Source organism: Mirounga angustirostris, unplaced genomic scaffold, assembly GCF_029215605.1.
Source record: "Mirounga angustirostris isolate CCGP_5_RB_7025 unplaced genomic scaffold, mMirAng1.0.hap1 SCAF_4, whole genome shotgun sequence".
Lineage (NCBI taxonomy): Eukaryota > Metazoa > Chordata > Mammalia > Carnivora > Phocidae > Mirounga > Mirounga angustirostris.
In genome coordinates, this window is record NW_026991712.1 from 94247289 (window position 1) to 94272343 (window position 25055).

The 25055-nt window shown below is 48.5% G+C and overlaps 1 protein-coding gene across 1 annotated transcript in view; it reads left to right on the top strand.

The window, feature by feature from the left end:
* The first annotated feature begins 385 nt into the window (after positions 1-385).
* The window catches only part of TSPAN2 (tetraspanin 2), a 57955-nt gene continuing 33285 nt past the window's right edge, over positions 386-25055 (top strand). The window contains exons 1-2 of the mRNA XM_064588589.1: positions 386-520; positions 16680-16782. Of these exons, the coding sequence (XP_064444659.1) occupies positions 452-520; positions 16680-16782 (172 nt within the window). The 5' untranslated portion in view covers positions 386-451. The remainder of the gene's footprint in view (positions 521-16679; positions 16783-25055) is intronic.

The following is a 25055-nucleotide window of genomic DNA, read 5'->3' on the forward strand; positions in this document are numbered from 1 at the left end:
TTAGGTTTCCATAGCCACGGGGGCCGCGTCCTCATTCTCCACAGCCACCGCAGGCCTCAAATGAGTCTCTACACAGGGCGCTGATTAAATGGGTCTCGGGTCCCCAGCGGACGCTCCTTCCCCGCAGATGCCCGCGGAAGCACCGAGGGCGCTGCGCCCGCGGGGCCCTGCAGCGGGTGGACTGACCCGCGTTGCGGGGGCAGGGCGGGGGCGTGTCCTTCCGGCCGCCGGATCTCCGCCCCCTCTGCGCCCCCACCCCACGCCGGCCTCTCGGGGTCTCCCGGGGCCGGCTCCCGCCCCGCGCCCGGCCCGGGCCCCGCCCCGCCGCCCCGCCCCCCGGAGGCCCCGCCCACAGCCCCATGCGCTCCGCCCCCTCCCCGCCGGCTCCCGCCGCTCCCGGCGCTCCGAGCGCGGGCCTGGGGACTCGGGATCCCGCCGCCGGGGCCGCAGCATGGGGCGCTTCCGCGGGGGCCTGCGGTGCATCAAGTACCTGCTGCTCGGCTTCAACCTGCTCTTCTGGGTGAGACCCGGAGCCGGGCAGGCCGGGCAGGGGAGGGGCCGGGCGGGGGCGCGGGGCCGGGGTCCCCGTGGAGCTGGCCGCTGCGGCGTCCGAGCCGGTCTCCAGAAGGCTGGGCGCTCAAAAAGGCGGAGGTGAGGAAGAGGCAGACAAAGAGGGAGGGGAGAGAGAGCGGGAGGGATGGAGCGGGGGGGAGCGCAGAGGGAGGGAGAGATTGAGCAACAAGAAACGGTGAGAAGGGGGGACACCTTGTGGCTCTTCCCTTTGAGGAACCTCCGCCTCAGCTGGTGACTCCAGGTGCGGGGACACCAACCCCTCCTCACCTCAGCTCCTGAGGAGTCGCCCCCCCTTTGCCTCCGGGGCACTCACCCCTTGTCGCTCTGCCTCTCCACTGCAGCCGGGGCCTGGCCAGGGCGCTGGGAGAGAAACCCCTGTGCCCGAGCGGGGGCTGCCAGGGGTGGTGCCCCAAACGGCGTGTGTGGAGACACCACCTGGCGGTGATGGTTTTGTTTAAGGAAATTGGGGGTAGGAGTGAAAATGGCATTGGGGGGGGGCAGGTGTCGTCCTTATTCTGGGTATCAGAGGAGGGTACCTGGCTGCGAGGAGGTGGTGGTGCTCTTCCGTGAAGCGGATGGACGGCAGAGAGGGGCTTCCAAAGGGCAGCAACATCTCCCCACAGCCCCTAGCCCACAGCCTCCGCTAAATACCACAGATGATCTCATTCAACTTTGCATCGAACAAACATTCCCCGGATTAGTGGTTCACAGAGAGATAGGGGGCCATGCCCCTTGTCTCCTATATTATTGGGACAAGGTTAGGGCCAGACCATCCCTAGATCTCTGGATACCCTGTCTCAGGCCCTGGAGGACTGTAAGACAATTGTCTGCACATTCCTCTTGGGCTTTCTCAAGAAACTGCCAGTCAGTATAACAGCTCAGTTAGACCCTGGGGGAAAATATAAATCTTGTGTTGGGTGAACAGGTTCCTAAGGCTAGTGGGGAACAGCAGTCGCCTGGGTGCTTTGAAACAACCAGGAGAGAGGAGGATGGTGATTGTCCTATCTGCTCCAGGGAGTTTGTCTTCCCGTGACTGCAACTAATTAATTATTGAATGATGGGCTCTGCTTGCGTCTGCCAACCCATTAGCCCAGATGCCTGGGTGACTCCAGCAACCCTAACCTCTCAAAAGACAACTTGCCACGCTCAGCATCCTTCAGCAAGGGAAGGTGTGAAGGAGGCGCCCCAGGGACGGCCCCTGAATTTTAAAAACACATATGGTTTTTTAACACCAGGCATTTATACTTAGCATACTACAGGGAGGGACATTTCTAAAGGTCCTTTATGTTGTGCTTTTTAATAGTCTGGCTTAATTTTAAGAGCTGTTCATTATAGATGTCATGCTTCGGTGACACCATTCGCTCTCACCGCTTACAAATTCAAAACAAGTTTTCTATCAGCCCCAGAAGGACTTCTCAGTGCTTATTTAGTGCCTGGTGTTGTACCAGCCTTTCCAGGGGTCATGGGAAGCATTTATTGAACGTTTTCAGTGTGTCAGGGACAGTGCTAAGCACATTGCATTCGTTACTACACTTAATCCTCGCAACAATGCTCATGTATATAATATTGTTATCCCCATTTTTACACATGAGGAAACAGAGGCTCACGTAGGCTGACTTGCCCAAAGTCACATAGCTAATGTGTGGCAGAGGTGGGACTCAGAATCAGCCTCTGTGGTCCTAAGCACTGTGGCACATTACACTCCTAAGCGGTGGTTCTCGGAGGGTGGTTCCTGGACAGGCAGCATCAGCATCTCCTGGGAACTTGTCAGAAATACACATTCGCAGCTCCATTCTAGGCCAACTGAAGCAGGAACTCTGGGGGAGGGACCCATAATCTATGTTAGCAAGCCCCCCAGGTAATTCTGATGCTTGCTCAAGTTTGAGAACCGCTGTTAAACAATTATTAAATAAATATTATAAAGATAATATATAATATATATATAATATATTTATATATAATATATAAATATAAGTAAATATTTATAATTTGTAAATATAAAATGCTGTTCCTTAAGCTGCTAATGTTGTTAAGGAAGTAAGTCCAGTGCATATAGAACAACAAGTTAATAAGTATATAATCAAGTAACAAATGTCACACTTCTGGCCATAAGCCTAGTAAAGAGGGGAAGTAGGAACAAAAGTGATGTTTGAGTGTCTGCCATGTGTTAGCCACTGGGGTTAGACATGACCTTTTATATATATGATCTAATTAAGGAGTTCAGAGAACGATGGGGCACCTGTGTGGCTCAGTCAATTAAGCGTCTGACTCTTGATTTTGGACTCAGGTCATGGTCTCAGAGTGGTGAGATCCAGCCCCACATCGGGCTCAGCGTTCAGCAAGGAGTCTGCTTGAGATTTTCTCTCCCTCTCTCTCTGACCCTCCCCCTTGCTCTCTCTCTCTCTTCCTTCCTCTCTCTGGAATAAATAAATCTTTAAAAAAAAGGAGTTCAGAGAAAGGATCACAGCAACAGTGAAGAGTCAGGACAGTTGTCCTGAAAAATAGGGTGTTTAAACTGGACCTCAGAGGACTGGTAGAATGAAGGTGGGCGAGGCAAGGGGGGTGACAGGCCACCCGCCAGCAGAGGAACAGCGCAAGGCTGAGTGTGACTACCATCTGACAAAGGGGTCAGGCTTGAGTGCAGAGATCCCAAGCAGGGTGTGCTTGAGTAAGTTACTCTTACTTCTAGGTGTCTGTTTGCTCATCTACACAATTGGGATAACGGGTTATCAGGAAAATTAAAATGAAATATATAAAGAGCCTGACCTCATCTTCTTATGAATCTAGTACATAGAAGGTGCTCAAAAAAACATTGTTATTAGTGCCTGCACATAGGAGCATTCAATAAAAGTTAACTCTCTTTCCCAAGTCCCTTAATTTGGGGGAATCGCATCTATGTTTGCAAAGTGACTTGCAGCTTGTCTGTTTTAGGATGACTACACATTATCCTCTCAAATTGTACTTGTGAATTTTCCCCACTAGAACTTGGAATACTTTGAGAGGAGGCTTTTTTTTTTTTTTTCTGTTATGCTCACAATTATATCTCCAGTGCCTAGAACAGAGCCCGGCATGCAGGATGCATTCAGTAAATATCTGTAGAATGAATGAATGGATCTGCAGGTTAGAGCACTTGGTACAAATGGCCTTCCCAGTTTGCACAGATGATAATCAATGATCTGAGGACTGATCCTACCTCTTCCTGTGCATTAGCTGTTGATTTGTTCCTTGTTTGCACAGACTGAGCCCAGGAGGGGGGTATGGGGCCTTCCTCTCTCCCAACTCCACGGGAGGGTGGGGACCGAGGGTGTCTGAACAGTAGCAGTTACAGGAGGACTTCCCAAGTCTTAGACCTGCACCACCATAGGGAAAGGGCCAACTGAAACTAGTACATAATGCTTTAGGGGAAGGTGATTATTGGGGATAAATTATCTAGATATCTGCCTTCACCATAACCGAGGGAACCTGATTCCAGAAAAGCCCCACCCTAGTTTCTGAAGTTGTTTTTCCTGCTTGGAGGGGTTCGTGGGAAGTTTGGGGAAGGGGCAGAAGGTGGGGGCTGGTTTTCCTAGAAGGCTAGGCTTTCGCTGTGACTTCAAGGGTCTTATTCACTCACCCCTTCGCATGCTCGGGTGCCTGCCCTTGTGAGATATAAGGTCCCCCTCAGTGACCGCACTCTTTTTCCTATCAGGAACTCACCAGAAAGCAGGCAAGGAGGTGGGGGTGGGTGTGTTCTGTGACCTGCAATTTGTCCCCTTGGGTGACCACACTCTCTTTCCTATCAGGAATTCACCAGAAGGCAGGCAAGGAGGTGGGGGCGGGTGTGTTCTGTGATCTGCAATTTGACATACCAATTTGCAGCCTCCTCTGGCAGCTTGGTTTAAGTAAGTTTCCCTAGGCTGTGCTCCTGATCTTATAAACATTCAGCTAGATCCTGCCAGAGCCAGCACAGCATTGCCTGGCCCAGGGCCGCTGACTGTATTCAGCACTACATTTTTAAAAACAAAAGTAAAGCCTGGCCATGAACCCCACTAAATTCATTTCTGTTATCATGGTTGATGTCTAACCTGGAACCCCTCCCAACATCGGTCATGTCTAAATTCGGATGCTATAATCAGATAGCACAGCAGATGCCCATGCCTCTCACTGGAATCACCTTTATTTTTTTTTCCTCCGTTGCATAGCAATATAAATAAAACACCGCAGTCCACCAAGCCACGTATGTCGGTTTAAAGAAAAACCTGGGCGCTGTTTATTCCTTGCTTTATTGTTGTACGCTTAGCGTTTTCCTATCATTGTGCTGTACTGAGCAAGTCAGTGTTAGCGACCGACAGGAAGCGGGACTGTTCCTTGTGGAAAGTCACAAGCTGTATATGGCTTGTCTGAACTTGCTTTCCTTTCCTTCCCCCCCTGCCTTCGTGCAGCTTTGGGGGTTCAGTCAGTGATGCCTAACAGGGGCCGTTAGGAGAGATCGTGTCCCACAAGCCTGGGAGTGAAAGGTGTTTGATGTGGCTTACCCAGGCTGCCTCCTCCTCTTTCTCAAACTTATTTCAGACAGTAATTTCAGAGCTACCACCTGTCAGGAACACTGGTTTAAAAAAAAAATACTGGGCGCTTGGGTGGCTCAGATGGTTGGGCGTCTGCCTTCGGCTCAGGTCATGATCTCGGGGTCCTGGGATCGAGTCCCGCATCGGGTTCCCAGCTCAGTGCAGAGCCTGCTTCTCCCTCTCCCTCTGCCACTCCCTCTGCTTGTGCTCTTCTGTCTATCTCTCTGTCAGATAAATAAATAAAATCTTTAAAAATAAATAAATAAAAATAAATAAATAAATAAATACCTGAAGAAAGTATTCTTTGGGGTCCACCCAAAAAGCTAGACCACCCCAGAAGGCAGATAGGAATTTCCTTGGTTTTCTTGTAGGATAGTCTTCATTTCTGATTTCTGTCAAGGCGGGAAGACAGCAGTAGAGGCCAGCCTCCCCTAACGTGGACGAGGGGGCCCTGGCGTGGCTGGAAGGGGCGAGGAGTTTATGATAGGGGTCAGTGTGCAAAGGCTAGAGGTAGAGGGCCAGCAGTCTGGCAGCCCTTGGACAGGCCCAGGCAAGATGGCCATTCAAAGCCAGGAACTCGAAGCCAGGAAGGTGGATGCTGGCATCACACTGCCGGGGTTGACTCTTGCCTGTATTATTTACCACCTAGGGGACCTCGGGCATGTTGTTTAGCCTATGTGAGCCTCAGTTTTCTCATCTGGAAAATGGACATAATTAAGTACCAACATCGATCTGTGATTTTTGTGCAGATAAAATGAGTTAATACATGTCAAGTAGTAAGTAGTATGGTCCATGTGCATCATTAATACTCAATAACGTAAGATATTAGTAGTGGTCATATTTAAGTACTGGAAGCACAAGTAGAAACCAGAATCCAAGAGGTTCATAAAAGTAAAGAGAAGTGGCAAGTAGGTGTCCTAGGTCCAACCAGCCAAGAAAAAGAACAAGAGTTGCGTAGCTTCTCAAGGGCATGGAATGCAAAGGAGAGATTTCCTCCTCTGCAGGCCCTCGGGAAGCATATGCTGATGACCTACTCTGTGCCCTGCACTCTGGCAAGTGCCTGGGCATTCAAAAATGATGAAGACACAGTCCTTGACCTTGAGGCACTCATGCCTCTATTCACTGCTCCATTTTGCCTTTGCCTGTAGTTCATTTCCTCTCTAGTGTCTTGGCTCCCTGAGGCAGGGACTGTTTCTTGCTAGGATCCTCCTTCTCGCATCCCTCAGCACCTAGAAGAGGTTAAAGCAGTCACTGGCAAAGCTCCAGCTCACAGGATTGTGTGCACCCACGCCAGCACAGGAGCTGTTATTTATTCCCTGCCCTGCCTCTCTGCTACCGAGGGGAAGCCTTGGAAGGGGGTGGGAAAACCTTGGTGATTGGTGCCCCTCTAATTTCAGTGTGTATGCAAATCATCTGAGGATCTTGTCCAAGTACATATTCTGTTCAGTAGGTCTTTTTTTTTTTAAAGGCTTATTTATTTATTTCAGAGAGAGAGACACACACACACATATGCGCACGAGCATGCAACGGGGGAGGGGCGGAGGGCAAGGGAGATAGAGAATCCAAGCCGACTCCCTGCTGAGCGCAGACATGGAGCTTGGTCCCAGGACCCTGAGATCATGACCTGAGCTGAAAGCAAGAGCCTGACACTTAACCAACTGAGCCACCCAGGTGCCCCAGGAAGTCTGCATTTCCAACAAGCCTCCAGGTGATGCTGATGCTGCTGGCCTAGGGAATACACTTTGAGAACCATTGGTAAAGACCTCCTGGTGGCTCTCATTTCTGAATGGGGCAGAGAGAGCCCTTCGTCTTGGCTTCCTTATAGCACTTCTCTTAATTCCAGTTACGATTTTACCATTATTGTTTTAAGACCTTTTTTTGCATATTAAGACATGATGGCTTCTAGAATTACTAGGTGGCCACGTGTTCATTGTCCATTGCATTTCACTGTGTAGTTCTAAAACATCCATGCACTGTCTTTGGGTCTCAAATTACGTGTGGCAAAAGAGAACATGACCTCTGTCCCCTACCTTAATGTTGACAATTAATATCACAATAGGGCTGTTCTCCTAAAGTAAATGATGCTGTACTGACTACTGAGACCATATCATGGTTGCTAAGGAATCAGGAGAAAGAATGGAGGAAGAAGCAAGTAAAATGAGAATATCAGATTGGCTGGGAGCACATCTTACAGATGAGTAAGGGTTACCTTGGCCCACCTTTTCATCCTTTTTGGATTTAATTGGGAACAAAACTAATAATGCTAATTAACATTCATTTGGTCTTTCAGTTTACAAAATGCTTTCACAAGCATTATCCCATTTGATCATGAATTGCAGAAATCCCATGAAATAATGTAATTGTCCCCATGTTACCGACGTAGAAGCTGAAAGTCAGGCCCAGTATATGAGAGAAGCAGGAGAGCTAGGTTGAAACCACTACTGATCAGTTTAAGGCAGAGGAGAAGCAAGATGGGAATTGAGAAAAGGTATGCATCAAGAGACGTTTTTAAACTTAATTTCAGTAGCAAAAACTTGAAGAAGAGTAAGCGTGATATAAATGCAAGCTGTGGGCTGCTACTTTCCTGAGCGCATTTTGCACACTGGTTCCTTTAATCCTCACACTGACCCCCTGAAATAGCAGCTATTGTCACCCCCCAGTTTACAAAGGAGGAAGCAGACGTCCAGAGAATTTAAAGAGACTTGCCAGGGGCTCAGAGCCAGCCAGCAGCAGGGCTGGGCTCTGTGTGTGGCCCCAGAGTCTGTGCTGTCCACCACTCCAAACTGCAGACGAACGGGAGAGAAGGTTGGAAAGAAAGCGTGTGAATTCCAATATGGCGGCGAGGCTACTAATCACATGTGGCCATTCAAATTTAAATTCATGAATACTAAAAGAGATTTAATACGCAGCTTCTACATCACAGTAGCCACATGTCAAGTGCTTGATAACCATACTAGATGCAATACTGGACAGCACAGATTGAGGACGTTACATGTACATCACTGGAGAAAGTTCTGTTGGATAGCTCTAGCCTAGATATAGTTATTCTTTTTCTCTAAACCATTTTTCTATTTATCTCTTATTGGGTCTTATAAAACTAAAACTAAAGAGAGAGAGGGGAGCATAGCTTCTAGAAAGGGGCACTGACATATTGAGTATAGATCATTTAGAAAACTCAAGGGATTCTAGCTGTCCTGGAAAGAGCGTAGAGCTAAAATAAAAATGAGTTGAGAAAGGCAGCAGAGGACTTTGCTATTGGTACTATGGGAATGGTGTTTCCTACCTTGGGTAGGATTCAGTTTTCGGTTTGAATATAACATTAACAAGTCTACCACCATAATAACCCTAAGTGCCGGGCACTCCCCGTTCTAAATGTGAAACTCGAACTCATTTAACCTCTTAGGGAGGCACTATTATTACCTCCACTTTGCAGAGGAAGAAGCTGAGGTTTTGAGCGATCAAGTGTCTTGCCCAAGATCACAGACAGAACCTGATTCAAATCTAGAATGCCTAGAACCCCCCTTTTTTATCTGCTGCAACTTCTCGACACCACGACACCGCAGCGCTCTACGGTGGATGTTTTTGTTATCATTCTGCCTCAGGGCATCACTATGCAGTCTGAATACTCAGAAGAGGTAAAAGCTTCTAGAAGAGCCGCAGTATTCCAAAGTGCATGCCAAGTTGTCCTCCCCATCATAATGGTGATTGGGAAAGAGTCAGCTTATAAACTGGGGCAAGGGAATTGGGCAGGGTTGGCAGAATCCCCAGTGGGGCAGGGCCTGGTGCCTTGCAAGCTACTGGCACTGAGCCAGGAAGCCCACTTGTTCGCCCTGCACATGCTTGAATGGGTCCGCTCTCCCCGCAAATGACCCAGTGCTGCCTGCCTTCAAGACAAAAATGGCTTCTGGCAAGATTGCTGTGAAGTAAAAGCTGGACTTTCATGATTTCTCCAGGATCCCATCCAAGCTAACTTTTTAATAAACCAAAGTATTTAGGCTTGTTCCAGAGGCTAACCTGAGTTCTACCTGAAACATTTTTTTCCTGACATTGACTCTCAGTAACAACTAAAACTGGGTGTAAATCATTTTCATTAATTGACACGTAAGAATCCTATTTATCTCAAGAGTAGTTCTCTCAAACTACCTTGAACAATATTAGGCTGTAAAACAAATATTGTTAAACGCCCAGTCTTTGCTCATAGGAAGCTCAATAGAGATGAGACCTCACAGCGGGCATTGTATCCCTCAGGGTAAGTGTTTACTCCGAGGGTGAGCCTGAGATAAGAGCCAGCCCATGTTGCCAGGAGGAAGTCAGAGAATGTCCACAAGGCCATTACTGTCCTGGAAATCATCGCTAGGTAAGGTAAGGCAGACCTTGGATTTCGTTCACTTCGGTGACTTGGTGGATTGGATCTTAATTCTGTACGTATTTGATCTTCACTTAATCAAGCCATCTACTCCCTGGAATCACTAGCCAGCAGTCTGTGATATTTGTGTTGCTGTCAAAGACAACTATCCCGCCACCCTCTTTCTCCTAATTCTTGCTGATCTTTCCTCCCTCCTCCTTTGCCCTGTATTTCTTTAGAGAAAAGGCCTTGTGTTAGAACCACTGAATAAACTCAACACACTTCCCACCACCTGTGTTGGATCTGCTTTGTCATGACAGCAAGCTTTCCCTCACCCCAGGTCAGTTTCTTTCCCCTGAGCCCTGAATGCCCCCAGCCCTTCCACACTGCCTCCCAGCAATGCCAGTCGATCCACACAAGTCAACTTCCTAACAACCTAAGCAAACCGAAGAAGGTATGTTTGGCTCAACTACGTAGCCCCGCATTCCTTCCAGAGATGAATAGCACACTCCTGACTCGGTCACGGTTGTGATTGCAGAATGCTACCATCAGGATGGAGAATTCAACACTGATTGGTTTTAAAATATATCCTTACCTGAAGGAAGTCTTTCGGGAATCTCTTAGCGTGAGCTTGTTCTCATGGAATCGTTATGAGAAAAATAATAAGGAAAATCAGAAACCCTGGTCCCTAACCAGCACATTTCCAAGCTAACAGCCGCTTCATCACAGGCTGCCACAGCGCAGCCTAGAATGCCTAGAACCCCCCTTTTTTATCTGCGGCCCCACCTCATCTGCACCTGACGTCAAGGCGAAGGCAGCAAGCTTCCCTGGAGGTGGTTTTGCATGGATGTCCTATGGCATTGGGCTCTTGTATTTCTTCTGACAGAATCTTTGATTTCGAGAAAGTGCCGTCTGACTCCTCGCCTTGCTCTCACTGAATAAGAGGATGAAAATCTTGAGAGCTGGCTTTCCTCTTGGAGAAAATTAGTGTCATCTTCCAGCTTCTGACTTTTGCCTGCTAAAAGGATGGAACTCCATTACCCTTATGGTATCATAATGTGGCTTGCAATCAGATCAAGACTGTGAGTGCTCATTACCTGATTGCGTCTGGGATGGGAATTGCCACCAAGAGCAAGTATTAGCTTAAAAGCTTTTAGTGAAAACTCTAGGGTTACGGTGTCATTTCCAGCTTTCTGTGACTTCATTGCAAAGAAGAGAATTGCAGATGTGGTGGGTTATGTAGACATCTGGTGTTCACCCTGGGGAAGCAAGAATGCAAAACTGACCTTGTTCATTCTTGCATTCAAGTGCCGCTCTAATTGCCTTAGGCATTTAGAGCGGCACTTGGTGTCCTTTGCCCTTGGTGTCCGTGCACGGCACACATCCCCACAGGCTGAAGAAAACACAGAACTGATACTACATGCGCTAGTTTTGTTGTGCTTTTCTGTGGGAAAGTACTTTGCTGAGTCTATTCAACAGTGTGTTCACACCGTGCCTTCCGAGGTATCTGTACAGTGTTTCCCAGGGGCAGATATCTTTGAAAATAGTACTTTGCAAAGGATTCCCGTGGGGGCAATAACTCCTGACAGCCTGTCTTAGTCAAGTCAGGTTGCCATTAAAAAAAAAAAAAAAAAAATATATATATATATATATATATATATATATATATATATATATATATATATATATACCACAGAGTGCCTTACACAACAGGAATGGATTTCTCACAATCCTGGAGGCTGGAAGGTCAAGATCAAGGTATCGGTCGATCAAAGTATTGGTGAAAGCTTTCTTCCTGCTTTCAGATGGCTGCCTTCTCACTGTCTTCACATGACAGAGACGGAGAGAGAGAGGGAGCGTTCTGGTCTCTCTTACAAGAGAAGCCCATCATGGGGTCTCAGTCTCATGACCTCGTCTAGACCTAATCACCTCTTAAAGGCCCCACCTCCAAATATCATCACACTGGAGGCAGGGCTTCAACAGATGAATCTGGATGGGAGACACAACTCAGTCCATAGCACAGTCTAATTGGTACCTTTGTGAAGGCCCTCCACTCTTTCCTTGAACGGATGTCTGTTGGGAGCCTGCTCTGCACACAGAGGTTAAGTGCAGTGAACACACTGTCCCTATGCCCATGCAGCTCAGGCCTTCATTTTTTTTTTAATTCCAGAAATATTTAAATAGAAATGGTTGGGCACCTGGGTGGCTCAGTTGGTTGAGCGACTGCCTTCGGCTCAGGTCATGATCCTGGAGTCCCGGGATTGAGTCCCGCATCGGGCTCCCTGCTCAGCAGGGAGTCTGCTTCTCCCTCTGACCCTCCTCCCTCTCATTCTCTCTGTCTCAAATAAATAAATAAAATCTTTAAAAAATAAAAATTAAAAAAAAAATAGAAATGGTTGTATGAGACATGAAGGCAGGTACATACCCAGGCCAGGGTAGGCTCCCCAGAGAAAGTGACTTCAGAGCTGACAGCTGGGGCAGGGGTGGGGAGGGGGTTAGCTAGGTAGACAGGTAGGGGAAAAGAGCTTTCTTAGCTAGAGAAATAGCAGGAGCAGAGACCCCAAGTGGGAGAGGCAACTGAAACTGTGTGGCTAGAGGATCTGAGGACAATTGTCCCCCATTTAGGTGAAAAAACATGTGCTGCGTGAGAACTTCCCCAAGGAAGCTTTTTACCCAGAAAGGGGGCTTTCTGCTGGGGTCAGTAATCAGATAGCAGAGTGGTGTGTCTCAGGGTTGTGAGCAGGGTTGGCTGGCCTCCTCTGGGTGCGGGTGGGGGTGGGGGTGGGGGGAAGCTAGGCAGCCTGGGTGATCCAGTTCTGACAGCAATCTTGGCCTTTTTGCATCTCAGCACTGCCTGATTTCCAACTTAGTGCCAAGAACCAAGTTTGTGATTCATGAAATCTCTTTTTTTTAAGTTAAAAAAAAAAAGTGTCCTCAAGATAGAACATTTCATCAGCAATCCCAGGAAAGTAGAAGTAAATACGGTAAAATAAAACCGAAATCCTTTAACAAGTTCTGCTTCATGCTAAATGACCTGTTTCTGACAGATAGCCATACTTAAAGGAAACTTCTGGCCCATCCACTTTGCTTTAAATGCTTTCTGAGCAGGTCGGTAGTCCTCTCTTCTGCTACTTCTGTTTTAGAAACACGAACTGTCTTCTCTAAAAACATATGCTTAAAATTTGCAATTTTGTGTCCTGCAGACTCTCTGGAATATGGTTAGAAACTGAAATCACTTGCCTGTGAAGATGCATAATATAATTGTATCTGGTGACCCCCCCCTCATTTAATGACATGGATTGATATGTCACTGTTCTTTCACTGCTGCTTTTTTTTTTTTCTATTTTATTTCTTTTTAAATAATGGGCACACTTTTGCCCTCGGAATCCTGTCTCATCACATTCTCTGAGTTCCTAACACACAGTTGGCACTCAGGAAAGAAATGTGACACAAAGAAATGATGATATCCAGCATCTTCTCTTGGGCTGGTTCTGTGATTGAATTCTCACCTGCAAGGTTAGTGTCCCTCCTAGACCACCCAGGAGGAATCAGCTTCTCCACGAGCCCCTGAGATCCTCCTGAGAAGGAGCTGGATCTTCCTTTCCTATGAATCCTTGGCTCCTGGCTCACAATAAATGTTTATTAAATGACTAGCATCAAAGTCCCACTCATGCTGTTGTACAAAAAAGTCCATTCCTGGAAAAACAACATTTCTAGAGATAATTATTCCAAAGGCGTGGGGATTGGTACTAGTCCTGGAAGCAGGGCAGCCCTCAGCAACATTCTTTAGTCAGTAGAGTGGATCCTTCTGGTCATCACTGCTCACCACATCCACTCCCCAGCGTCTCGCCTTCGGCCATCAGGTCTTTATCTCTGGCTCCTCGCTGTCTGGCATCAGGGAGCACTCATGCTCCCGATTGATTCCATCAGAATGAATAGCTCCCGTCTTCCCTCCCTCAAGGCCCTGCCATGGGCTTTCCAAGATGGTAGCAAGCTAAGAAGAAGCCATGGGCCATGCATGGTCTGCCCCAACTTGGCCTTTTCCAACCCCAGATTCCTCTCTGCCCAAGACAGGCTTCAGGTAAGGAAGCGAAGCCTTACCCATGCAGTTCCTTCTGTCTGGTGTTTGCTCCTCCCTCCAGTCCTCCCCTGCTCAAGGACGTCAAATTCATTCTTCAAGGTGTAAATCAAAACAGAATGTCTTCTGCTGAACACCGTTTGTCGCGCTTTGGGCAGTGTGACGCTCTTCCACCGAGCACACTTCTGCATTATATTGCACGTACCCATTTATGGAATTAGCTCCCATGTGAGACTGTGAGTCCTGGCTTTCATCATTGATTCCCTGAAGCCTAGCACATCCCTAACCCGGACCACAGTTGATTCCTTGAAAGACAGGGAGGAAGGGGAAGGAGATGAGAGCAGGGGCAAGAGAAGGAAAGGGCAGCCTCTCATTCCTTACTTGTTCTAACGTTGCCTGAGGGGCAATGTTGTGGCTGAGATTAAGAGAAGAAGGAACAGGGAACAGAGGGGCTTGGGTCTAGAAGGGGTTAAAATTTTTCGTGGGCCTGAAGGCTTCCCCCACATCATTTAATGAGATGTCTCTTCCAGGGCTTGGGATACACAGAGCAATGGGACTTCATAACACTTTAGCCTTGCTCACTTTGCTCCTGACTGGTCTGGAACTGGGGTGAATTTTTTCAATTGAATTCCATTTCTAGGGTGAGGCAGATCAACCAAAGCCCAGTGACCAGAGTATTACAGGAGCCTTACAGGAATGGTGAGTTTGGAAAGACCAAAAGGCTATGTGGTCTCTGTTGATGTCACTTTCCAAAGCAGTGATCGCCGTTGTCACGAGCAACCTCAGGCCGGACGGGTCCTCACCCACGTATTCCTGACATGGCCAGTGGCTGCGTGCTGGGAGGATTCCCTCCACACAGTGATGACATTCAGTTAAGCCACAGTTTCCTTGACCAGGGAGGAAACCCGTGTGGTTTGGGGTTGGGGGTGTGGTTGAGCAAGCGCAGATTTTTTCTCGTTGCCCCGTGGCTTGAAATTGCAACCTCTCTTTTAATTTTCCATTATGCATCAAATACATCTGTGCCAGAAGTGGACAAATGTATTCCGTCTGGGATGATGATCTCAGACAGCAATAAATTAGAGTCTGTGTACAGACATGCCAAAAATGTGGCCGCATGGTAGGGTGTCCCTGGGACCAGTCACCTCCTCCACAGTCTGCTTGGTGGCGGCAAGCCTTGGCCTGATGCCTCTGTCAATAGATTTTGCTTTGTATTTGGAAACTGTCTTTCCATCAAGTCACCGCAGAGGCAAGACGGGGGGGTGGGGGGTTGCCTGTGTGGCTTTGCTGGGCATATCTGTCCCAGATAGCCTCGGGGAGCTTCCAGGACGGTGCCTTCCCAAGGGCATCACTCTCTTTCCTGCACAAGAACAGCAATGACCTCAAAGCTGGTTTCTTCCCAAACTAGAACACGGCCCAAGAAAACCCTCTCCACTTTTTCTGGATTGGGCAGATAAGCTACCATATAATGCATTGAGAAAACAACATTTTTAAATGTACAAGAGTAATTACATGCTTCATGCAGACAATTTAAAAGATAGAGTGAAAAGAAAAAAGCCATCTGTAATCCTACCTTCAAAGATAAATAGTGTGAATGTTTTAGCATGACTTCTTTCAATATTTTTCCATGCCATGCTACCCTTTTAAAAATGCAAAACTCTTTTAAAGCTGGTTGAGTCCAGCTCCTTTAGTTGTCCCTCACATTATCCAATTAGTGCTTTCCTCTGAGTACTGGAAACTCTTACTTATTCCACATGAGAGAGTCCAGCTGGTTGAGCTCTAGCCCCTCTGACTCCTCACTGAAGTCACGCCGCTCTTCTGAAGAAGCTGGCCTGGAGGGGACAGAAGAGAATGACTAAGGCCTTCTATAAGTCCAGCCAGAGAACCCCAAAGGGCAGCCCCAGGTCTTGATATGCAGCCCTGCTAATAGAGGGACCCTGTGTACAAAGGGCTCTGGTCTGCCCCTGACTTTGATACCATTTTTCCTTATTAAACCTCTACTGGTCTGACTTCATCCTGTCCTGTTGCCAGCATCTGCGTCTGCTCTTGGGACAGGGACAGCCTCTAAACTGTTCATCTCGTGACAAGCTAGGGACCCCCACGCTAACTAGATGGGTTGGCAGAACCAGGACGCAGTCTTTATATCTGCTTACTTCCCCGTGTGACTTGAGTCCAGAAGGTGCCCCGCGAATGTCTGTTGCTTGACTGACGTGATGCAATTCGGGATGGGTGCTTGTGGTGGGAGCCTGCCGGCAGGCAGTTGCCACAATCCTGCAATGATAGAAAAGACCGAGCGTTGATGCAGAGCCTCACAAAAGCTCCCAGAGTGGCCCAGAGGAAGCAGGCAATGAGTCTACCAACCACTGCCTGCACCAGCCACACGGCCTCACCGTGAGTCGCACAGCACACAGACCATGCTTTTTCAGAAAAGTATTTTTTCCTTTCTCACTTTCCATGGAAACTCAAAATAGCAACCAAAAAAAAAAAACAAAAAAAAAAAACCCCAAAACAAAACAAAAAAACGGCCGAGCTCCCTCTCTGCCTGCAAAACCATCCCCAGGCAGGACAGTGACCGTGGAGGGCCCGGGGAGAGGGTGTCCTAGATGTCTCTGAAACAGCTTTCTAACTGGCCCTGCACACTCCTGAGGTGTGGTCAGGTCCTGAAGGTTGTGTGTTTCCTTCTAATTTAGAAGAGTGGGTTTCCACCAGGTCTGAGAGTTCATCTTGCTGTTGGCAACCCAGAGGCTGAAACACAGTCCCTCTCACAGTGATGCTGGTGAGGAGGTCTGGGGTCCCCAGCAAGGGACAACAGGGCAGGGGGCAGATGCCTTCCAGGGGGACTGTTATTGGAACATTCTTTTTGAGACGCCTCCCCGGGCTGTGCTGTCCACAGGGCAGCCCAGCAGAACGGAGACAACTCAGCTTGGAATCAGGAAACCCCAGTTCTGATAATCCCGTCAGGGACCTGGGGGGCTTTGAGCTCATCGTTTCTCCTCCTCCAGGAAACGTGAAGGGCAGACAAGCTGATTTCTAAAGGGATAGCCTTTTCCAGCCTCAGCACTCTGTGCCCCCAGCCCTCTCCTGGGCTATATGTACCCTGTCCCCTTCCGTTTGCTAAAAACCAGTGTTGTTTCCCCTTCAGTTGGCAGGGTCTGCTGTCATTGGTTTTGGACTATGGTTTCGGTTTGGAGGCACCATCAAGGATTTCTCATCGGAAGACAAGTCCCCAGAGTATTTCTACATGGGTGAGTGATTTCAGCTTCCCTGAGCTTCAGCTGGAGTTGCCCCAGAGGCTTAGAGAAGAATCTGCACCTGGACTTCCGTGGGAGGGGAAGTGAGGAGGCAAAACTGAGTCCTGTAGACTCTATCTGGCCCGGGGGGCTGGAGGGGCTATGTGGTCAGGGTGGGGGAGGACCCTGCACCCCTAGCCTGCCCGCTCCTCACATGGTTCATCGAAATCAAGAAAGACCAGTGTGGGAGGACAGACCCACTGTGCTTCTTTCAGCCACCACTCATTTCCAAAGAATTAGAAGACTCCTTTTTGCCCGCTGAGCGAAGTGGATGCACCACAAAGTCAGTTACACATCCATCCATCTGGGCTGATATGGTCCCTGCCGAGTGAGGGGTTTATTTGTGATCTTGTATTTTAAGTTGTCCATGAGGGAGATATAATTCCAAGTGAAGAGACATTTCAAGGTTCAGAGGTACTCACTTCCTCTCTAGAGACTGCAAAGGGCAGGGCTCCCCTGGGGATGAGGCCGCCTCCCCCACAGCTGTGGGGAAGGGGTGAGGGGTGGGGGGGTGGCCTGCAATTCTGAGACAATGTGGTAAATAGGGGCTGAGCGTTTCTCTGGGTTTAGTCCCCCTGATCTACTTCTCATCCTCTTCTGCGGGCTGTCCTCACTCTCCAGCCGAGTGCACCCAGACTCTAGATTTCAAAAAGCCCGAGACCATTGTCACTACAGGTCATAGCCCTATGTGTCTGGCCATTCCAAGGTCTGCACCAGCCACAGAGTACATAGAGTATGGGGAGAAGCAGGGTCCTGTGCAGGTCATTTGCTCCCGGTTCGAAGAAAAGCAGCGTCTGCTTCCTGGGAGGGAAGGAGCGCGCAGGCTCACTCCGAGCCTCGTAAAGCACTGCTCACAGCTCTGCTGCCTCCTCTTCCCAGTGCCCTTCCCAAACCCGAGCCTCCTGAAGAGAGCAGCCATAGCAGTGAGGATACTTCTAGAAGAAAGTAACCACAAACCTACTATAAGATGGGAGGCAGTAAGGACAGTCCACATTTCCTCAAATCTTAGATGCAGTCTTTTGTAAAACACACAGTTATGTTAAGTTCCACTAAGAAAAGAAGAAATGCTGCCAATTCAACCATGCCATACCATAAAAGATGCATCCTAATTTTAGGGACATTAAAATGTGACTATGTCCAATGTATATTGAAATTGGTGAAACACGCTGAAAGAAGCGTGGAGATGGGGACTCTCCAGAGTTAGTTCAGAGTTCAACAAAGTCATCAAGGACCAAGGTTTTTCCCATCTTCCCCCTGGCCATCCTCGGGATGACCTCAAATGCATCCCCTTGGGTTTAGATAGTTGCAATGGCTCCAAGCATCATGTCCTCATACAGCGATGTCCAAAAGAGGGGGAAAGAAAGGAAGTTTCCCCTCACATGGCCCTTTTTAGGAATGAATACAACCTTTGTCAGAAGACCCCCAGCAGGCCTCTCCTTGCAGCCTTGGCCAGAACTGTACTGTGTGCTCATGCCTGCATGAGTCCTGGCCCAGAGGAGAGCTCCTGTGACTGCCCCCTGTGACTAAAAGAGAATCCCCCTGGGCTTGGGAAGGGGCCCAGGCTCCCCGGAGGGCCCCTCACACTTGGACAAAATCAGAGTTTTGTTACAAGAAGAAGCAGAGGAATCTGCCATCAGACTTAAAACACTGAAATGCTCTTTTCCACCCACATGGTTTCCAGGTTACACACACCCCTCTGTCCAAAGCTAACACACACGCTTAACATATTTCTCCTGGAGGAACTTCTGGCTCTGTGAACCTCCTCAGAAGCGTTCTCCATCCCAGAGCAGGCCCCAGTGCCCCAGGACAAAGCTCAGCATGTCCTGGTCCTGCGCCACCTCCAGGGGACGCGCAGGAACAGTCAGGGGAAGGTAGCAGAAGGAATGCATCTCCCCTCGTGTTGCTCATGGTCCCGGGGCAGCTTATTTCATAACTGTTCCCTGTGATTTCTAACTCCGCTCGGCATTGTCACATCTCAGTGCCCACTGGATTACCCACAGCAAAGTTTTGATCCCGCCGTAATGGGATTCTTGCCTCTACAGACATATGCAATAATAAATAGCAGACAATAATCACAAGCATATGTTAAGTGCTAATGAGTGGTACAGTCAGAATCACTGAATTAAGAAGTGAGAAGGGGCACCTGGCTGGCTCCATGGGTAGAGCATGCAACTCTTGATCTCAGGGGTCGTGAGTTCAAGCCCCACATTGGGTGTAGAGCCTACTTAAAAAAAAAAAAAAGATTTTGTGTGGGAACAGTGGTGGTATGTGCCTGTGACTTTAGCAGTCACATTAAAAAAGCATCACAGATTTAGGAGAATCTGGCTGGCTGGCTTAGTCAGTACAGCATACTACTCTTGATCTCAGGGTCATGAGTTTGAACTCCACGTTGGGCCAAGAGCTTACATAGAAGAAAGAAGGAAGAAGAAGAAGAAGAAGAAGAAGAAGAAGAAGAAGAAGAAGAAGAAGAAGAAGAAGAAGAAGAAGAAGAAGAAGAAGAAGAAGAAGAAGAAGAAGAAGAAGAAGAAGAAGAAGAAGAAGAAGAAGAAGAAGAAGAAGAAGAAGAAGAAGGAGAAGAAGAAGAAGGAGAGGAAGAAGAAGAAGAAGGGGAAGGGGAAGAAGAAGAAGAAGAAGAAGAAGAAGAAGAAGGGGAAGAAGGGGAAGAAGAGGAAGAGGAAGAAGGAGGAGGAGAAGGAGAAGGAGGAGAAGAAGAAGAAAGAAGAAGAAGAAGAAGAAGAAGAAGAAGAAGAAGAAGGAGAAGAAGAAGGGGAAGAAGAGGAAGAGGAAGAAGGAGGAGGAGAAGGAGAAGAAGAAGAAAGAAGAAGAGGAAAGAAGAAGGAAGAAGAAGAAGAAGAGGAAGAGGAAGAGGAAGAAAACACTGGAGGCCAGTGGGAGCCAGCGGGACAGGCCTCAAGATGGAGGTGTGCTTGAATAGGGCCTCAGAAGACAGTGGGTTTCAGATAGACTGAGTTAGGGAGAGCCTTATTCAGGACTCTGAGTTAGCACTGGCCAGTGTAAGGCACGCAGCTGCCCATCATTTCTCTAGCCAGAGGAAGAGATGGCTCATCATTCAGGATACTCTTTTAGGGGCGTCTTCCTAACCTAGCTCCTCCAACTATATATAACTGATCCTCAGAGTGAACATTATTTTCTCTCTCTACTCTGAATTCAGTAGTTACCTGATGATGTCCTAACACGATGTCAGTCCCAACAAAACGGTGAAAATCTTTTGCTCCTGAAATTCAGGCATATAGAGGTTCAGGGTATCAGCCTTCAGTCTGTCTTCTCTTCACATGCTGTTGGCTCTGCACCGGAACCCTATTTATCTCCTCTTCCTCAGGTAGGACTCGCAAGACTTTCCATCAGAAGCTGCTTTTGTGCCCTCAGGTAGATGGGGAGGAGTCCGCCCTTCTTTAGAACCAAAACATGGGAAAACATCCACCCATTCACTTACAGGCAGACATTCTCCTTCAACTTGTTTGGCAATAACTAACTGCCAAACACCCAGCTACCTACCCCCCTCACCACCAAGGTTGAGGCTGAAAGATGTAAATCTCTATAATGTAATTCCTGAGCTTGAACTGGGAATTTGGGGCTGCAGTAAAGAAAAACCATTTTTATAAGACCAGAAAGACCTGGGTTATATGAAAAACATGTAAGAAAGGCTGTCTCCCTCTCAATGAGGATAAACATCTGGCTATCTAAAAATCTCTTCATGGTGTTTTTAATTTGGGGATTTCATCAGGTATTTGGGTTTCTGCAAACATAGTTATGCATTGAAGCAGGGGCTCCTCTATTCTTTCCCTCTTTTTTTATAGGCTCTTCCATTTGGGAAAAAATATAATCTATTCATGGGTACATCAGCCAGCCTCTATAGTCCTGGGCTCTGGAGTTACACAAAAGAGGATGAGAACGCTATACTCGCTCCCATGTAGCTTCACGATCTATTTGAAAAGACTCACAGAGTTAACAATGTAAATTCTAATGGAAACGAGCGTGTAACTAAATGCCAGCTAAGTGGTATTTGCCGTGGGTACATCAGGGGTCATTCTAAACCAGCGAGGCGAGGATGTGATTTAGGTTTGAAAGACCAGGCTGTCATCAATGAGTGGAAGACAAACAAGGAAAGCAGAGGTTGTTGGGCAAAGACTGCAAAGGCGCATCCAGGGGATGGTGATCAGCAAGCCCAGGCTGGACAGAGGACTCTGGTTGGAGTGGAACAGATTGGGGCAAGGTGGGAGGTAGGATTAGAAGTGCCAGGGAGGGAGGGAGAGGACAAACACACAGGACCCTGAATGTCATTTGGTAAAGCCACAGAGGGATAATTCAGGGTTTGGGGGGAGGTACGATCGGCGCTGCATTTTAAAGAGATTATTCTGGCAGCAGTGGAATGAGAGGGGAGACAGAAAAGAACATGCTAGGTGACTGATACCGTCAGACAGAAGGGCATCAGCGTGGTGGTTGTCAACAGTAGGAACTATGAAGAAAGAGACAGGAAGACAAGCAACGTTATTAAACGTTATTATTAGACAGTATTAAAGTCAGGGACAGAAGGAATCAAAACAATCAAAGATATCAGTGATAGAAGAGTCAAGCCTAGCAGGAATAATTCATGATTCTCAGTGGGAACCTGAGTTGCAGAAGGAAGGGCTCCTGCTCGGGCGGGGGAGGGGTGCTGTGAACCTGAGGTTCAGTGTGGGGAGCACCCTCTGTCCGCGTTGGCCCACAAAGTGCTGATAGCAATTTCATACGTGTCGATTTGGGTCCAACGTAAGAAAACCTTTTTCATGTTTTTATAAGCCCAAGAAACTGAGCAGACTCCCACAATAAGAGTGAACTTTCCCCTACATTGGTATTTACTTAACCACTAACGTGGCAAAAATCAGAATGGAGTGTTTGTCAGTTCGGGAGGTTCCAGGGTTGAGTAGGAGGGGAACTAGTTCCATGCAGACATTCCAGATCCTATTTGCTAACCTAAACTGAAGCAATATGAACGGCCCAAGATGCAAGAAATGTCATATCTTGGTGGACACATCTGTCAGGACTCTTTTCATTACAAGTCACAGAAACTTGACACAGGCTATCTTGAGCAAAACAGAAATTTCTTGACTTGCAAAACCAAGAAGTCTAGGATTCGTGCTCGCCTCGGGGGTGCAGATGATGGGTCGGAGTACAGCCTATACCTGTCTCTTCACTCTGCTCCCCTTTGGCTCCGTTCTCGGGCAGGGTTCCTCCAGACGTGGTAACATGGCTGCTCACAGCTCCAGGCGCCAGCTCCCTAGTAACCCTGGCAATGGAGGTACCTACTTCTTTCATTCCAGCAGCTCCGACGAAAACCCTGAGCCTCACTCTGCTTGGCATTCTTGGATCCAGGGCCTGTTCCCACACCAGTCATTGGGATGGGCTCATCGGCCCAAGTCTGGGCTTCACATCTGCCTTAAAGGCTGAAGTCCACAGGGACTGAGCAGAGAAGGTTTGTTTCTCTCACAGAGATGAAGAGGAAGTGAATGCGGGCTAGGGAAAACAACAGTCTGTATGGCAGGGCCTGAGTCCTTCTAGCGTGTTCTTGGCGGCCTGGGGCATGGATGTGGGTTCGCCCACCCTTAATCTTCCTCAGCCACACCTCCCCTCCCCGGGTCTGCCCTTGAGTGGCCGGTGGTGAAGATGCTCGTGGTCAGTGCTCCAAGTTCAGGGAAACATGTTATCAAGAATCTTAGCACTAGGGGCGCCTGGGTGGCTCAGTCGTTAAGCGTCTGCCTTCAGCTCAGGCCCTGATCCCAGGGTCCTGGGATCGAGCCCCGCATCGGGCTCCCTGCTCCGCGGGAGGCCTGCTTCTCCCTCTCCCACTCCCCCTGCTTGTGTTCCCTCTCTCACTGTGTCTCTCTCTGTCAAATAAATAAATAAAACCTTAAAAAAAAAAAAAACTTAGCACTAGGTAGAATAAGGAAACAGAACCAGTGAGGAAACAACGGGAGTTGGCAGTCAGCCATGGTTTTCCAGCTCTTCGTGGTGGGGCTCAGCCCACAACCCAGGTCTGCCGACACCCCGGCTTGTGCTTGTTCTGTTTCCCCTGGACAGTAGCAACGAACAGTCCTGGGAGGTCAGAGACCTCCTCTCCACTCCAGATATTTCTTATAATATAAATGGAGCCATATACATGTGTGCAGAAATTGGTATTTCTTTGCTCAATAAATAATTGTCTAGATAGGAAAGATACCTGCTCTCTGGCAATAAAACAAGAAGAAAAATACACCAGGACACCATTTGTGGACTTAACAGAGCAAACAGTGTGAGGTAATAGGACTTTAAAAAAGAAGCAGGCCCAGATTTTGGAAAATCTCGCTTCATGTCACAGAGTGGCAGTCACTGAGCTGTGTGTTTTCTTTTCAGAATAAGTGCCAGAGCAATCAGCCCATGAAACTCTTATCACCCCTTTGTTAAAGAGTGTCGGGGAACAGGCTTGGCACATTCAAGGGGCTCTTAAAGAAATAGAGCCTCACGGCCTAGAGTTCCCTCTCTGAGAGGGACCTCGGGAACACATGTGGCCTAGCTCCCTGCTTCTGGGCAGATGACTGCCAGGCTTTGTAGGAGAACTTTCTCTCTGTCCTTGGTGGGGGGATGCTTTCCTGTCTGGGATCCTTGCTTCTTCCTTGTGACAGAGAGAGGTTCCCTTCTTGTGGTAAAGATCCACCCTGACGTCACAGCTGGGGACAGGGTGGAGAGATCCAGCCCTGAGCCCTGAGGGGAACAGGGGCTGAGGGCAACCAGACTTCCACCTGCCGCCCCTTCTCAAGGTCCTCTGAGTCCCGGCCAAGGTCTGGAGGCTGGTGCAGGATATCTGTGTCCCTGGAGTGCTAACATGGAGAACGGAGAGCCTGCCAGAGAGGAACTGCTGGGATAACTTGGGGTTTCCTGCACTCTCTCTGCTGTAGACTCTCTCAGCAAACTCCTGGGGGGAAGCTCCCCTACCTTCTGTCTTCCAAACTCCACCAACCTGCCTCTTGGACTTCCTGTTACAGTCCCTCTCCAGGGGCTGCCTCCTGGAGGGACAGACACTGCAGGGGGCTCTTTCCAGGAGTGCTCAGTGGGGAGCCAGCCCCTCAGGCCTCAGAAGCCTGGACAGGGCGCGGGTGCTGGAGCGCATGAAGCCGTGTCTGTGAGCCGAGGACGTTGGCAGGTTTTCTCCACGAAGGGGATGCCCTCACAGACAGCAACCCCTTGGCTCTCCAGGGTCACAGGCTGACCCGTAGCTGTCTCTCCCTGTTGAATTCAGAGTCCGGGAGCCTGGTTTCAATTGCGCCTGGACATTATGTGTAAGGAAGTGTTCCAGTGCTGAATGCTGAGGAGCTGGCTTGCCTTTTTCAAAACTCTGACTCACTCCGATCGTATTTTTTTACTTCTTGGTTTTCAGTTGGACCTGAGAGTCGTGGTGGTTGCAGAAGAGAGGTGCTATAGCTTACATGGTTGAGAGTTTCTCCAAAGCACTTTTACAAGTTAGATTATTATTTCCATATCACAGATAATGAAACTGAGGAAGAAGATGTACTTAAAGGTCAGTTGACAGGCAGATCTCTAGCTCCCAGCCCTGTATTTTCAGAGACAAACCCAGACATCATCCATTAGAGACTCCACAAGTCCTTTTCTGAAGGAAGAAGAAAGAAGAGCACCCTCGTGACATTTATAAATTGCTAAGTGAACAGCCTTTTAGCTGAGAGCCCCCATTCTTCTGAGTTCCCACTGGAATTGTGCCAGAGGAGTTAGGCTGTGTACCTTGGAGCAGACTCCCTAGCTCGGGTCCAATTTTGCCCCTCACGAGCTGGGCAGTCTCTGGCAAACGCCTTAAATTCTCCGTGTCTCAGACTCCCGGCTGTGAAATATGAATACTAATATGCCACAGACCTCATAGCGTGAGGTAACAGAAGAGCACGCTTAAGCGCAGCACCTGTCGTGTAGGTTGTATTATTCTGATGTAGGTAGGTGATTGTGCTCCTCAGTAAAGGAAGGAACCAGCCTACAGCAGGCACGATTACACGGGAGGATGCGAGAAGGAAAGCCAGATAAAGGAGTGAGTGCTTTAGATGCCGTGTAGTCAGAATGAGAGACTGGTTGATCACATTGAGGCTTCTCGGGAGGCAGGTTCCCGAGCTGACGCCTGTCAGGGGCACAGTGTGGGTGCTGCACAGAGAGGCTGAGGTGCCAGGAAGTGGCAGTTGTCACTCTAGGGCTGA